The 12,413-nt window shown below is 48.9% G+C and overlaps 1 protein-coding gene across 16 annotated transcripts in view; it reads right to left on the bottom strand.

Annotated features, from left to right (window-relative positions):
* Positions 1-12,413, bottom strand: part of NOS1AP (nitric oxide synthase 1 adaptor protein) — a 183,133-nt gene that overhangs the window by 59,928 nt on the left and 110,792 nt on the right. For 14 of the 16 annotated variants that reach the window (XM_065554764.1, XM_065554765.1, XM_065554753.1 and 11 more), the window contains one exon: positions 2,800-2,892. The exons of the other annotated variants lie outside the window; for them this stretch is intronic. In XM_065554764.1, coding sequence (XP_065410836.1) covers positions 2,800-2,892 — 93 coding nt within the window. The remainder of the gene's footprint in view (positions 1-2,799; positions 2,893-12,413) is intronic. 16 annotated transcript variants of the gene reach the window in all.

Here is a 12,413-nt window from a genome sequence, read left to right as displayed (position 1 = left end):
CCGGGCCAGGCAGCAGAGTGAGGCCTCGCAGGGGTTAGCAGCAGACCATGTCCCTCACTCCTGCCTGGCCGGCTGCACCTGACCTGGCTGTATTTTAAAGAATCCTTATTGAGGTTGCAGGAAAAAAACATCCCGATGTGTAGAAAGAATAGTAAATATGGCAGGCGACCAGCTTGGCTAAACAGTGAAATCCTTGCTGATCTTAAATGCAAAAAAGAAGCTTACAAGAAGTGAAAGATTGGACAAATGACCAGAGAGGAGTATAAAAATATTGCTCAGGCATGCAGGAGTGAAATCAGGAAGGCCAAATCAAACTTGGAGTTGCAGCTAGCAAGAGATGTTAAGAGTAACAAGAAGGGTTTCTTCAGGTATGTTAGCAACAAGAAGAAAGTCAAGGAAAGTGTGGGCCCCTTACTGAATGAGGGAGGCAACCTAGTGACAGAGGATGTGGAAAAAGCTAATGTACTCAATGCTTTTTTTGCCTCTGTCTTCACGAACAAAGTCAGCTCCCAGACTGCTGCGCTGAGCAGCACAGTATGGGGAGAAGTTGACCAGCCCTCTGTGGAGAAAGAAGTGGTTCGGGACTATTTAGAAAAACTGGACGAGCACAAGTCCATGGGGCCGGATGCGCTGCATCCGAGGGTGCTAAAGGAGTTGGCGGATGTGATTGCAGAGCCGTTGGCCGTTATCTTTGAAAACTCCTGGCAATTGGGGGAGGTCCCGGATGACTGGAAAAAGGCTAATGTAGTGCCCATCTTTAAAAAAGGGAAGAAGGAGGATCCGGGGAACTACAGGCCAGTCAGCCTCACCTCAGTCCCTGGAAAAATCATGGAGCAGGTGCTCAAGGAATCAATTCTGAAGCACTTAGAGGAGAGGAAAGTGATCAGGAACCGTCAGCATGGATTCACCAAGGGCAAGTCATGCCTGACTAACCTAATTGCCTTCTATGAAGAGAAAAGTGGGTCTGTGGATGAGGGGAAAGCAGTGGATGTGTTATTGCTTGACTTTAGCAAACTTTAGCAAACTTTTGATACGGTCTCCCACAGTATTCTTGCCGGCAAGTTAAAGAAGTATGGGCTGGATGAATGGACTATAAGGTGGATAGAAAGCTGGCTGGATTGTCGGGCTCAATGGGTAGTGATCAACAGCTCCATGTCTAGTTGGCAGCCGGTTTCAAGTGGAGTGCCCCAAGGATGAGTCCTGGGGCCGGTTTTGTTCAATATCTTCATTAATGATCTGGAGGATGGCATGGACTGCACTCTCAGCAAGTTTGCAGATGACACTAAACTGGGAGGAGTGGTAGATACGCTGGAGGGTAGGGATAGGATACAGAGGGACCTAGACAAATAAGAGGATTGGGCCAAAAGAAACCTGATGAGGTTCAACAAGGACAAGTGCAGAGTCCTGCATTTAGGATGGAAGAATCCCATTCACTGTTACAGACTAGGGACCGAGTGGCTAGGCAGCAGTTCTGCAGAAAAGGACCTAGGGGTTACAGTGGACGAGAAGCTGGATATGAGTCAACAGTGTGCCCTTGTTGCCAAGAAGGCTAACGGCATTTTGGGCTGTATAAGTAGGGGCATTGCCAGCAGATCGAGGGACGTGATCATTCCCCTCTATTTGACATTGGTGAGGCCTCACCTGGAGTACTGTGTCCAGTTTTGGTCCCCACACTACAAGAAGGATGTGGAAAAATTGGAAAGAGTCCAGCAGAGGGCAACAAAAATGATTAGGGAGCTGGAGCACATGAGTTATGAGGAGAAGCTGAGGGAACTGTGCTTGTTTAGTTTGCAGAAGAGAAAAATGAGCTGCTTTCATTTGATAGCTGCTTTCAACTACCTGAAAGGGGGTTCCAAAGAGGATGGATCTAGACTGTTCTCAGTGGTAGCAGATGACAGAACAAGGAGTAATGGTCTCAAGTTGCAGTGGGGGAGGTTTAGGTTGGATATTAGGAAAAACTTTTTCACTAGGAGGGTGGTGAAGCACTGGAATAGGTTACCTAGGGAGGTGATGGAATCTGCTTCCTTAGAGGTTTTTAAGGTCAGGTTTGACAAAGCCCTGGCTGGGATGATTTAGTTGGGATTAGGTCCTGCTTTGAGCAGGGGGTTGGACTAGATGATCTCCTGAGGTCCCTTCCAACCCTGATGTTCTATGATTCTATGACCAGCCACCACTCCGGGACAGTGCCGCTCAGATGCTGGTACTTCCCGGGCTTAGCCAATGGGGCGATGTGAAAGGTGCGTCCCCCCAGGCCAGGGCTGGCCCATACTAACCTGGGCGCTCTTGGGGAGATACCAGTGTAACCCTGGGGGCTGGGGCTCCCCCACCCCCAAGCTTTCTGCTAATGACAATGCAGCTCCCTCATCCACAGCCCCGCAGGCTGCCCCGGCAGAAAAGAGGGGTTGGATATGAAATCCCCCTCCCTCTGGGCCTGGTACTTCCCACAGAGAACTTGCTGCAGCCTGAGGCAAGCAGTGTGTTTGCTGCAGGCTGGGCCTGGCCAATCCCTGCAGCCCCTCTAGGCCCCACCAACCAAAGGGCCTGCTCCGTGCAAAGCCTCTGTAAACAGACAGGCCCTTTCTATACACAGGCACAGCTAGCTAGAGCTCTGCACCTGGCTGCAGGGGCAACTCCCTCACCCCTCTGCCCAAGAGGCCAGCTGGCAGGACACACCCCAGAGCCTGTGACAGCCATAGCCCCATCACTCACACTAAGGGGCCCAGACCTGTCCCCGCAGGTGGAGAGGACCCCGCCGCACAGGCAGTGCTGGCTCAGGGGGCGGGGGGCAGAGGCTCTTACCTTCTTCTTCTTCTTCAGCAGTACCTTCACCCCGTCCACTGACACCAGGAGACTCACTTTCTTCTTCTTGATGTTCTTTGCTTTAAACTCATACTGGGGGAGGTAAGGGAAAGGCCAGTGAACCCCCTGCACCACCTGCCCACGCCCTCCCACCAAGCAGCACCCGATTGCCGGCATTGGGCGCTGGGGCGGAGGGCAAAGGAAGGTTCTCGTACACTCGCACACACACGTGCACACAGGCACACCCACACACGCATGTACACGTACAAACACACGCACATGTGCAAACAGAAGCACGTACATTCTAGCCCACAAGGATCTTGCTCTCCCTGTCGGTCTCCTGCTCCCCGCTTCTCTCTCACACACAACCAGAGCGTATGACAGGGACACTGATACACAATATGTCATACCAGCTGGGACCAACAGTGCCACTACGCCAGTATCCTGTGTTAGAAGCTCAAGAAAGACAGCCCCCTCCTCAATGCCCCGGCTGGCTGCAATGCCAACTCCTGGTGGCACTAACGACCCAGTGACAGCTTTTCGGGGAAGACGGGATGTTACATTCATCATCCATTTTTATTGCAAATCTTCAGAGAAAAAAAGTACCTAGGCAAAGATGTCAGCAAGTCACTCAGAAGTTGGGATGCTAACCCACAGGGCTGGACCACACAGCACGCACACCCTCCCAGGGCCAGTCCATATCCATACCCCACCCCACTGCTTCCCATCACTAGCTGTTCCTGGAGCATTTGCTGGCCTTCTGCCCCACGCAGCTGGCTGTGACCAGTGGCTAATGTACCCTTTCATTTAAAGTGAATGTAGTGATGTTGTATTACACCACCGTGGGTTTGGCTCTAGTCGCTACAGTTTCAAGCTCAACAGAGCAAAATTGTCTCTGGTGCTTTTCTCAAATGCGGAGGCTCTAGGAACACACAAAGTCCAAGGATACCAACTGCAGACACAATCACCAGCACAAAGTTTTATTAACGCACTAAACAAAGTTACAACTACCCATGCCTATAGAAACCCTCCACAAACCTATGCAGTAATTATACCTGCAGTCATCCTCACATCCCCAATGACATTCATGGGAACGATGGACCTCTCACCAACTGATCATTAGTAGGGGGAGAGCTGCTACTGGGGTTTTTCCTGTGGGTATTCCCACTTTTACCCAACCGGGGAACCCTTTATATATTGCAATTCTACCTATGCCTAACGCCTTATGCATATGCATGAAGGTGTCAGCCGTCTTTTCCTTATCTGTACTTCTACACCGCAGGAACATTGGGGTGCCCCGTTTTATAGGTTGTTTCTAGTTCCTCTTATTCTCGTTAGCATTTACGCACAACATATACCATGCGGTCAACCCAGACATTCCTTGATGTTACAATCAGTTGTCTTGTGGTCTCAGACAATACATTCTGGTCTACTGCAATCACCTACTGGCCCATCTTTACCATAACCGTGTGACTTTATGGGCATAGGGTTATTCCTAGTGACTCACTCATGTTAAGCATTCTGATGCCTACGGCCTAGTATGGCTAAGCTGACATCTTACAGGTCTCAGCCTGTAGGCTGTGCGTTTCAGCCTTGCTTTCCTTATCTACTTAATACACACTCATCACTGTCAATCCTATACGTCTATAAGCCTACAACTTCAATCTATTTAGCATTGATTGTATATGAACTGACCATAACATCACTTAATACAATGATATGTGGATGATAGAACAAACTAACTGGCTACACTGACCAGCTCAGAGGCAATGAGAACTACACAAAACATGTCCCAGCTCTCACATCTTCACAGGGCAGGGACATTATGTGAGCACCAACAGGGGCAAGGTGGGTCAGTGCAGTGGGGCTGGGTCTGTGTGACTGTGGGTTGGGCAGCGCTGAGGCTCCATGAGCTGATCTCTAGGAAGATGTGGTCCATCCTATGGCAGAGCAAGAACCCCTCGGACGTTGATCTCTACAAACAGAAAGGGGGGGTTGGCTGGTTGTTAAAGTAGCCACTCAGATCCAGCAAATTCCTGCTCAGCCTCCCCAAGCCCCCTGCAGGTTCTACTGCAAGCAGTTCTTGGCCCACGCTGCTGTGATGCTGACGTGCACTTCTGTGTGGTAAGTGTAGTAAGAGGAGGCCCTGAGATATAAACCTTGGTATCAGAGGCCTGGTATGAGGCCTAAGGCCTGAACTAAAGTAATGGTCAAGACTTTGCTAACATAAAGTGAAGTTAAGCTGTGAGCCAGAGGCAGGCCCTGCTCACAGAAGCTGGCAAGGAAAGGGCTGATGCTGCAAAAAGAGACATACCTAACAGGTACTGAACACCAGATATCAGAACATACACTATACTGGAACATTCCACAGATAACATGGAACAGGCCGACCCATCCCAATGACAGGGGCAAAAGGGTAAAATGATGGATTGAGTTGTTTTGATCGAACCGACATGTACAAGGTGAGAGGTGGCACCTTACTACGTAGAGGGGTTGTACCTTGCTGCATAGAGGGGTTGCACCTCAATACGTCAGGAGTGATGTGTAACTTGTTTGTATCTGTGTATAAGAATGCATCCCTGAGTGGATATCTTTGTCCGGCCACGGGGGTAGTGGAAAGTCCCGCCACTGAGCCGGGTCCTTGCCAAGAGGCACTTTCTCGTAGTATGCCTTGAATTAGGCTAAGAAACCTACAGGGAACTGCAATTGTGTCCAAGGTCGCAATAAACCTAGTTGACGTGACTTTGCATCTTACTAGACTCTGTGGTTATTGGGGGTTCTCTTCGGGTCTGCTGTGTCAGCTATCTGCGCAGAGCTTGGGCAGCACACACAGGGAACACACGCATGCAGCCGAGTGATATCAACATAGGAGAAAGCAGAACACCACACCGGTAGCATCTGACAACAGTAAGCACTTGGGGGTCCTTGGGGACAGAAGGTATTGACAACCGTTAGGCTCCGGCACACTGAGACCATGGGCTATTGTGGTAACTAATCTGTCTCACTGTGTCCTTGTTCTCCCCGTCTGTCTGTCTGTATCTGTGTCTCTTGTCTTGTCCTTAGATTGCCAGCTCTTTGAGGCTGGGACTGTCTCTTTGTGCTGTGTTTGTACAGCGCTAGCACAATGGGGTCCTGGTTTAGGCCTGGGGCTCCCTACGGACTCCAGAACATAAATACGAAATACTAACGGCTGAAGGCTGGTAGTAAAGTATATTGCTATGTCACCGACATTGGGCAACTCTGAATCTGGCGCAGGCTGGTCAGTCTCCCCACCCTTTTGGGATCATTTGAGCCTTGTCTCAGGAAATCACAGTCTGACTCAAACACATTTACATGCCTTAAACTGAGGGGCAATCGCCCTGGTCATTCCAGTGTATGCCAGAGCAGAGGTTCTCAAATGCGCCCAATGTATTCTGGGGGGGAAGAGGAGGGGGAGTGTAGGAAAAAAACCATACTGCACACATTTTACGCACAGCAATGAATAACTAGCAAAGCTGATTCCTCCAGACATATCATGTCCTCAGGTGGTACTGTGCATTTGACTCTAGGTGGCGCTGTGCATTTTGATGGATTTCTGTTAAGCTTGCATAGCATTATACAAAGTCGTTGCCATCTGTATGTTAATCCATTTGCTACAGCACAGTGCGCACGTGTAATTGTAAGCATCGACTAGGGTGACCAGATAGCAAGTGTGAAAAATTGGGACAGGGGATGGGGGGTAATAGGTGCCTATATCAGAAAAATCCCCAAATATCAGGACTGTCCCTATAAAATCAGGACATCTGGTCACCCTAGCATCGACCACACTCACAGTTTTGCTTTTGCTCCTATTACAATGGATTGTTAGCTTGTTCGTGGAATTGCTCTGCTCCAAAAACCAGGAGCACCCATCACACTAGTAACAACAGTGCGATGCCAGTAAGCAGCAGCTCACTTTCCTGTATACTTAAACGGCTCTGTTTGAATCAGTGCCTTAGTGGTTTTCATATTTTGTGAGAGTTGAATGTTGATATTTTTTGTCAGTGTATGTACTTGTGTGGCAGGGGACACCGAGAAGGGGGCGCGATCAAATAAGTTTGAGAACCACTGTTCCAGAGTACCCTGTGTGCTGAGCACTGGCTGAGTGTTGAGGAAGGTAGAGCAGTATGGGGTAAGGGACAGGTGGTTTGTTGCTCATGCCCCCAACACACACACACATTCTCTCTCTCTCTTTCTCCCTGTGAGCTGGGCAGCACAGCTGCACTCACATGCTCACTGCTGTTACAGGAGCACACCGGGAAGTGGAGTTTGGTGCATGGTGTATTTCAGAACTGATCTCACTGCAGGGAGAAAAGGCCCAGATCAAAGAGCGCTGGTTAGACACCCATACAAACCGCAGCCCAGCTTCAAAGGCTGCCCCCAGCAGCAGGCACCTTCCTGCGACATTGGCAGTGTGCGCTGAGGCATTGGCTTTGACAGCCAGCACTTGAAAGGTAATTTAACGATAACAGCACTAAAGTACAATTCCCCAAAGCCACTGAACACCTGCTGTTGGACGTGAGATACAAATGAATCAGACAGAACAGCACCTGAAGGCTGCAATGAGAGCGACAGCTCTTAAACGTTTCCGCTGCCTCCAGCCAGCTGGGAGACTGGAGCAAATGAGCAGCTCCTGGTGTGGTGCAGAGCTGACAGCCTGGCGTGGCTGCAGCGCTAGGGCCTTTATCTGCCCCCAGCACAGTCTGACTCCCACCTTCACGCTGCTCACTGCCAACACACCTCACCCTCCTGGAGGGACACCCTTCATGGGGAGGGGAGTTCAGACTTGACCCTTGGCCTCTCTGCTGAGACTGCCAACAAAGGGGCCAGCGGGGGTGGGTTTTCAAATGACACAGAGGACTGTGACCCCCCCAGCCCCAAAGCCATTTCATGCCCAGCTGGCCGCAGAACATTCTCTCGCTGTGACATCAGCGAGTGCCAGGGAGCATTTGAAATGAATGAAGAACAGATGAGATTGACTCAGGCTATGTCTACTACAGAGCTTACAGCGGCACAGCCGTACTAATTCATGTGCGCCGCTGTAAAACCCCATCTGTAGCCCTCTATTGCGATGGGAGAGAGCTCTCCTGCCGGCATCATTAAACCACCCCCAACGAGCGGCGGTAGTTCTGTTAGAGGGAGAAACTCTCCTGCTGACATAGCGCTGTGCACACTACGACTTATGCTGGCGAAATTTATATTGCTCGGGGGGTGGAATAGACATGGTCTAATTGTCTCTGTATGGCTGGGCTCTAAGCGGGAGGGAAGGGGAGGAGCCCCTGTCTTTTGTGCTAGGAAAGTCTAACAAAGAGCTAGTGAAGCAATCTGATCTTGAGCTGAGAGAAGGCAGGGCCAGGCAAGGCAGGGCCAGGCAAGGCAGGGCAGAGGTGTGCGTGCGTGCATGTGTGCAGGGGAATTTGAATGTCATGGGGGGATCAGGATGCTCAGATACTTGCTGTGGGGACTAAATTAAAGCAAATCCATAAACTAAAGGAAAGATCCCTTGGCTAGTAAGTGCCACACAACTCCTCTGTCGCCCTGACAGCCTGTCCCAAAGCCAAAGCTCCACGGTAACCAGAGCAAAAAGAAGAGCGGCCCGTTACTGAGAGCGAAGAGGGCCCAGCTTACAGCACAGACTCCCCTGCCCCCAAAGCACAGACACCTTTTGTACCCTCTCCGGCAAACAGGTGCCAGAGTTATCCCACAGGGCAGACTGATTTATGTTAAAGTGATTTAAGTCACAACTTTTAATCATGATTTAAATCAGTAAGCAGGAAACTTCGATTTAAATCATCAATTTTAATCTTGTTTTGCATTTGTACTTTTAGTTATTTTCCTAGTGAAAGGCTGATTCTTATTGTCTGGTAGACATTAAAACATGTTGATGTGCAACTACATATGGCCGTTACACCAAATTTGGTACTTCTTTTGGCTACCAGGAGGATACACTATATCTATACGCATTTATTTAAGCAATTATACAGCTTAAATTCTGTGTGTTCAGATTCTTAATTTTTATATTTTTATTATGGAGAATAATGCATTTGACATTTACTAGATGATGAATTTTTTACTTCTCATGTGTGTCCAGCTCAATTCAGATAGAAATTAGAATTCAGTGTCATCTATAGTTAGTAGATTAAACTGATTGTTTCTGGTTACCATGTCTGTCAAGATTTTAGAACTTGTAGAGCTCATCCTCTCACACCTAGTTTTTATTCATAGACTGGAAGAGGAAAACAAGCTTTCCTGCCTTTTCAATTCTCAACTGGTTTCTTTACTTTACTAATCATTGAGCTGAACTAATTGAATAAACTAAAATGATGAAAATATTCACTTTGCACCTGCAGAAGAGGCCACTGTTGTCAAAAGCTGGTTTAGCCCTTCAGCAGACTCTAGTTCCAGGTGCTGAGCTAGTGATTTCCATCAGTGCAGAGTTTTGACCTTCTTTAAAACTTCAGCTGCAAATATGTATTGATTAATAATATTTTTTTATTTAATTTAAATGATTTAATAGTAAGTTTAGGCCTTAACATAAGAGGTTATTTGCCTATAACTGGAGGTTCTTCAAGATGTGTAGTCCCTGTCTGTATTCCACTGAAGGGTTAGGCATGCACAATGTGTCCAGAATTGGAGAATTTGAAAGTTAGTGTCCACTGGTCTCCGCATGCACCATGGCTCACCTTGTGCTTCCATCCGAGGCGATAAAGGGCGGGAGAGACCGACCTTGTCTTCAGTTCTCTCTCTACTTCAAATTGACCAATCCGCAGCAGAGGGGAAGGCGGGTGGGGAGTGGAATACAAATGGGGACCACACATCTCAAAGAACCTCCTGTTACAGGTAAGTAACATCCTTTTCTTCTTCGAGTGATGGTCCTTATTGTATTCCACTGAGGGTGATTGACAAGCAGTACCTAAGTTGGAGGAGGATGGTGCAAGGATGAGGATAGAATGGTCGTGTGGAGAACCAAAGTACTGAAGGAGGTATCTGCTGTCGAGTCCTGCACTAAGGTATAGTGTGCTGCAAGGGTGTGCACCGAACTCCATGTGGCTGCTCTACATACGTCTACAAATGGAATGTCTTGAAGGGAAGCCATGGTCAAAGGCTGAGCTCTCGTGGAGTGAGATTGCACCCCTGTAGGGTGAAGTAGGCCTGACAGTTGGTAGCAGCGTATAATGCAACCCGAAATCCATTTGGAGATTCTCTTGGTGGAGATGGCCTGTCCCGTCCCTCCCACCCAGAGTCTCTCTGGTACTGCAACAAACAGTCTAGAGGATTTCCTGATTCATTTATTTCTCTGTAGGTAGAAGGCCAAAGCTTGCTGTATGTTGAGGGAATGAAGTTGACATTCCTCTGCAGAAGTGTGTGGTCACAGGAAGAAAACAGGTAAGTGAATGGCTTGATTCAAGTGAAACTGGGAGACCATCTTTGGCAAAAATTTGGGGTGTAGCCCTAGGGAGACTTTATCCTTGTGGAATATCATCAAAGGAGGGTCCACCATCTTAGCTCTGAGCTCGCTAACCCATCTTGAGGAAGTAATTGCAACCAGGAAGGCGACTTTTATGGAAAGAAGGGATATGGAGCACAAAGCTAACGGCTCAAAGGATGGCTTCGTCAGCACAGAGAGAACTAGATTCAGGTCTCATTAGGGTGCAGTTGGTTGGATGGGTGGGAGGCCTTTCCAAAACCTAGCGGTTAGTGGGTGTGTAAAGACAGAGCAACCTTCCACCAGAGGGTGGAATGCACTAAGTGCCGCCAGGTGGACTCTCAAAGAACTGCAGGAGAGACCTGATGACTTTAAGGATAGAATTTTGTACAGAATGAGGGGGACCTCTATGGATTCTGGTAAGACTCCTTTGCGTTGAGCTCAAGGTGTGAAGCATTTCCACTTGGCTTGGTAACATTGCCCAGTGGACTCTCTCCTGCTGCTGGAAAGAACATGTTGTACAGCTGAAGAACATGTCTGTACTAAAGTAGATGTCCATCCAAATACCACAATCTGAGGTGTAGCGTGTGTGGATTGGGATGCTGGCTCTTGCCGTTGTACTGGGTCAGATCGGGGAAGTTGGCAATGGGAATCGATGGGCAGGAGGACATGCAGAGGAGATTGAGAAACCAGAACTGTCTGGGCCAGCAGGGGGTGATCAGAATGACCATCGCTCTGTCTCATTGGATCTTGTGCAGCATCCAAGGCAGAAGCGGTAGAGGAGGGAAGGCATGGCTGAGTTGGTCTGACCAGGGGAGTAGGAGAGCGACACCCTAGGAGTGGCAGCCGAGGCCAAGGCCTCCCCTAGAGCACTAGGTGGTGCATTTGCTGTTCATCTACGATGCAAAGTGATCTCTGAATTATGGAATTGTGAAGTTCCCACTTGTGGTCTATTGCAAAATTTCCACTGAGTGAGTCTGCAAGTACACTTTGTGTCCCAGAAGGATAGGCAGCGGACAAGAGGACCTGGTGATTGATGCACCAATTCCAATGATTGACTGCCTCTGTGCATAATCTTGGCTGCTTTCCAGTGCATTGTACAAGCTACGGAATTGCATGGTGTAGTGTTAGGACCCACCTTTCTGACTCACTGCTCTTAGTGGATAATGACACAAGTGCAGTTCAGATTCCTACATGGTGGGGCCTGATGTCTCCTGTCTTGGCCTATGCAGAGTGCTGATTAATTTGGGCTTCTTCTGTATCAGAGGCAGACTTCTGAGAAACTTTGCTTTCTCCAACATTTATGTGAGACAAACAGCTTTCATGGCTGGTCTAGGGTTACTCAGTCCTGCCTTGGTGCAGGGGGCTGGACTAGACAACCTCTCGAGGTCCCTTTCAGCCCAACATTACTATGATTGTTGGGTTATTGAGATTTTATTTTGCTTGAGTCGCACAAAAGTGGTGAGTCCAGGGCAGTGTACGCTTATGGCAAAGGTGTTAATGAAGCACATGGTGGGTTACCAGGACACAATGGATAGGAAGCTCTCCAGAGAGGCTCAACAGAGTGCCATAGTCAAGGATGCCTTGGTGGTGAAAGAACTCATGCCCCAGGGCACAGCGTTTCCAGGTCACCGGTGCTTGGACTGCTGCAGCAAGTGCCAAAAGCTTCGGGCAGATGGGGCTGTGACAGATCTCCAGCCAAAACTGCTGGGGGCGATGTAGGCCACGTTCTCAAATGAGTTCAGCAGCCCAGTTTGCCAAGCTCCCTGGCAAGCCTGGCCCCTTATTTAGATGCCTAAGTGGGAGATGAGCTGTCTTACAAATCTGGCTTGTAATGCCCAGAGAGCCATCTGCTCCCACAGCTCATCAGCATAATCCCTCTGCTGAGCTCTAGGGATGCACATGCAAAGATCTAGCCAATAAAACACTAATAAGCCCCATGCCCAATGGGGCTCGCTAATGAAACTCTAACCATAATTTAATAGCAAATCAACCAGGAAGAGAGTTAAATAATACAGCAATTCAGCAGAGTGGTTGCAGCCTGGCAGCCTGCTCCCATGTTAGTCATGCCCAAGTGTGCAGCAGAGGGGTTCTCAGACACTAGCTGATGCAGCTGGGGAGATGGTAGTGCAGAGAAGGCACACGGACTTCAGTGGAAAGAGATGAATGC

The sequence above is a fragment of the Chrysemys picta genome, chromosome 8 (genome assembly GCF_011386835.1).
Source record: "Chrysemys picta bellii isolate R12L10 chromosome 8, ASM1138683v2, whole genome shotgun sequence".
Taxonomy (NCBI): domain Eukaryota; kingdom Metazoa; phylum Chordata; order Testudines; family Emydidae; genus Chrysemys; species Chrysemys picta.
This window is presented reverse-complemented; position numbering and strand designations above follow the sequence as displayed.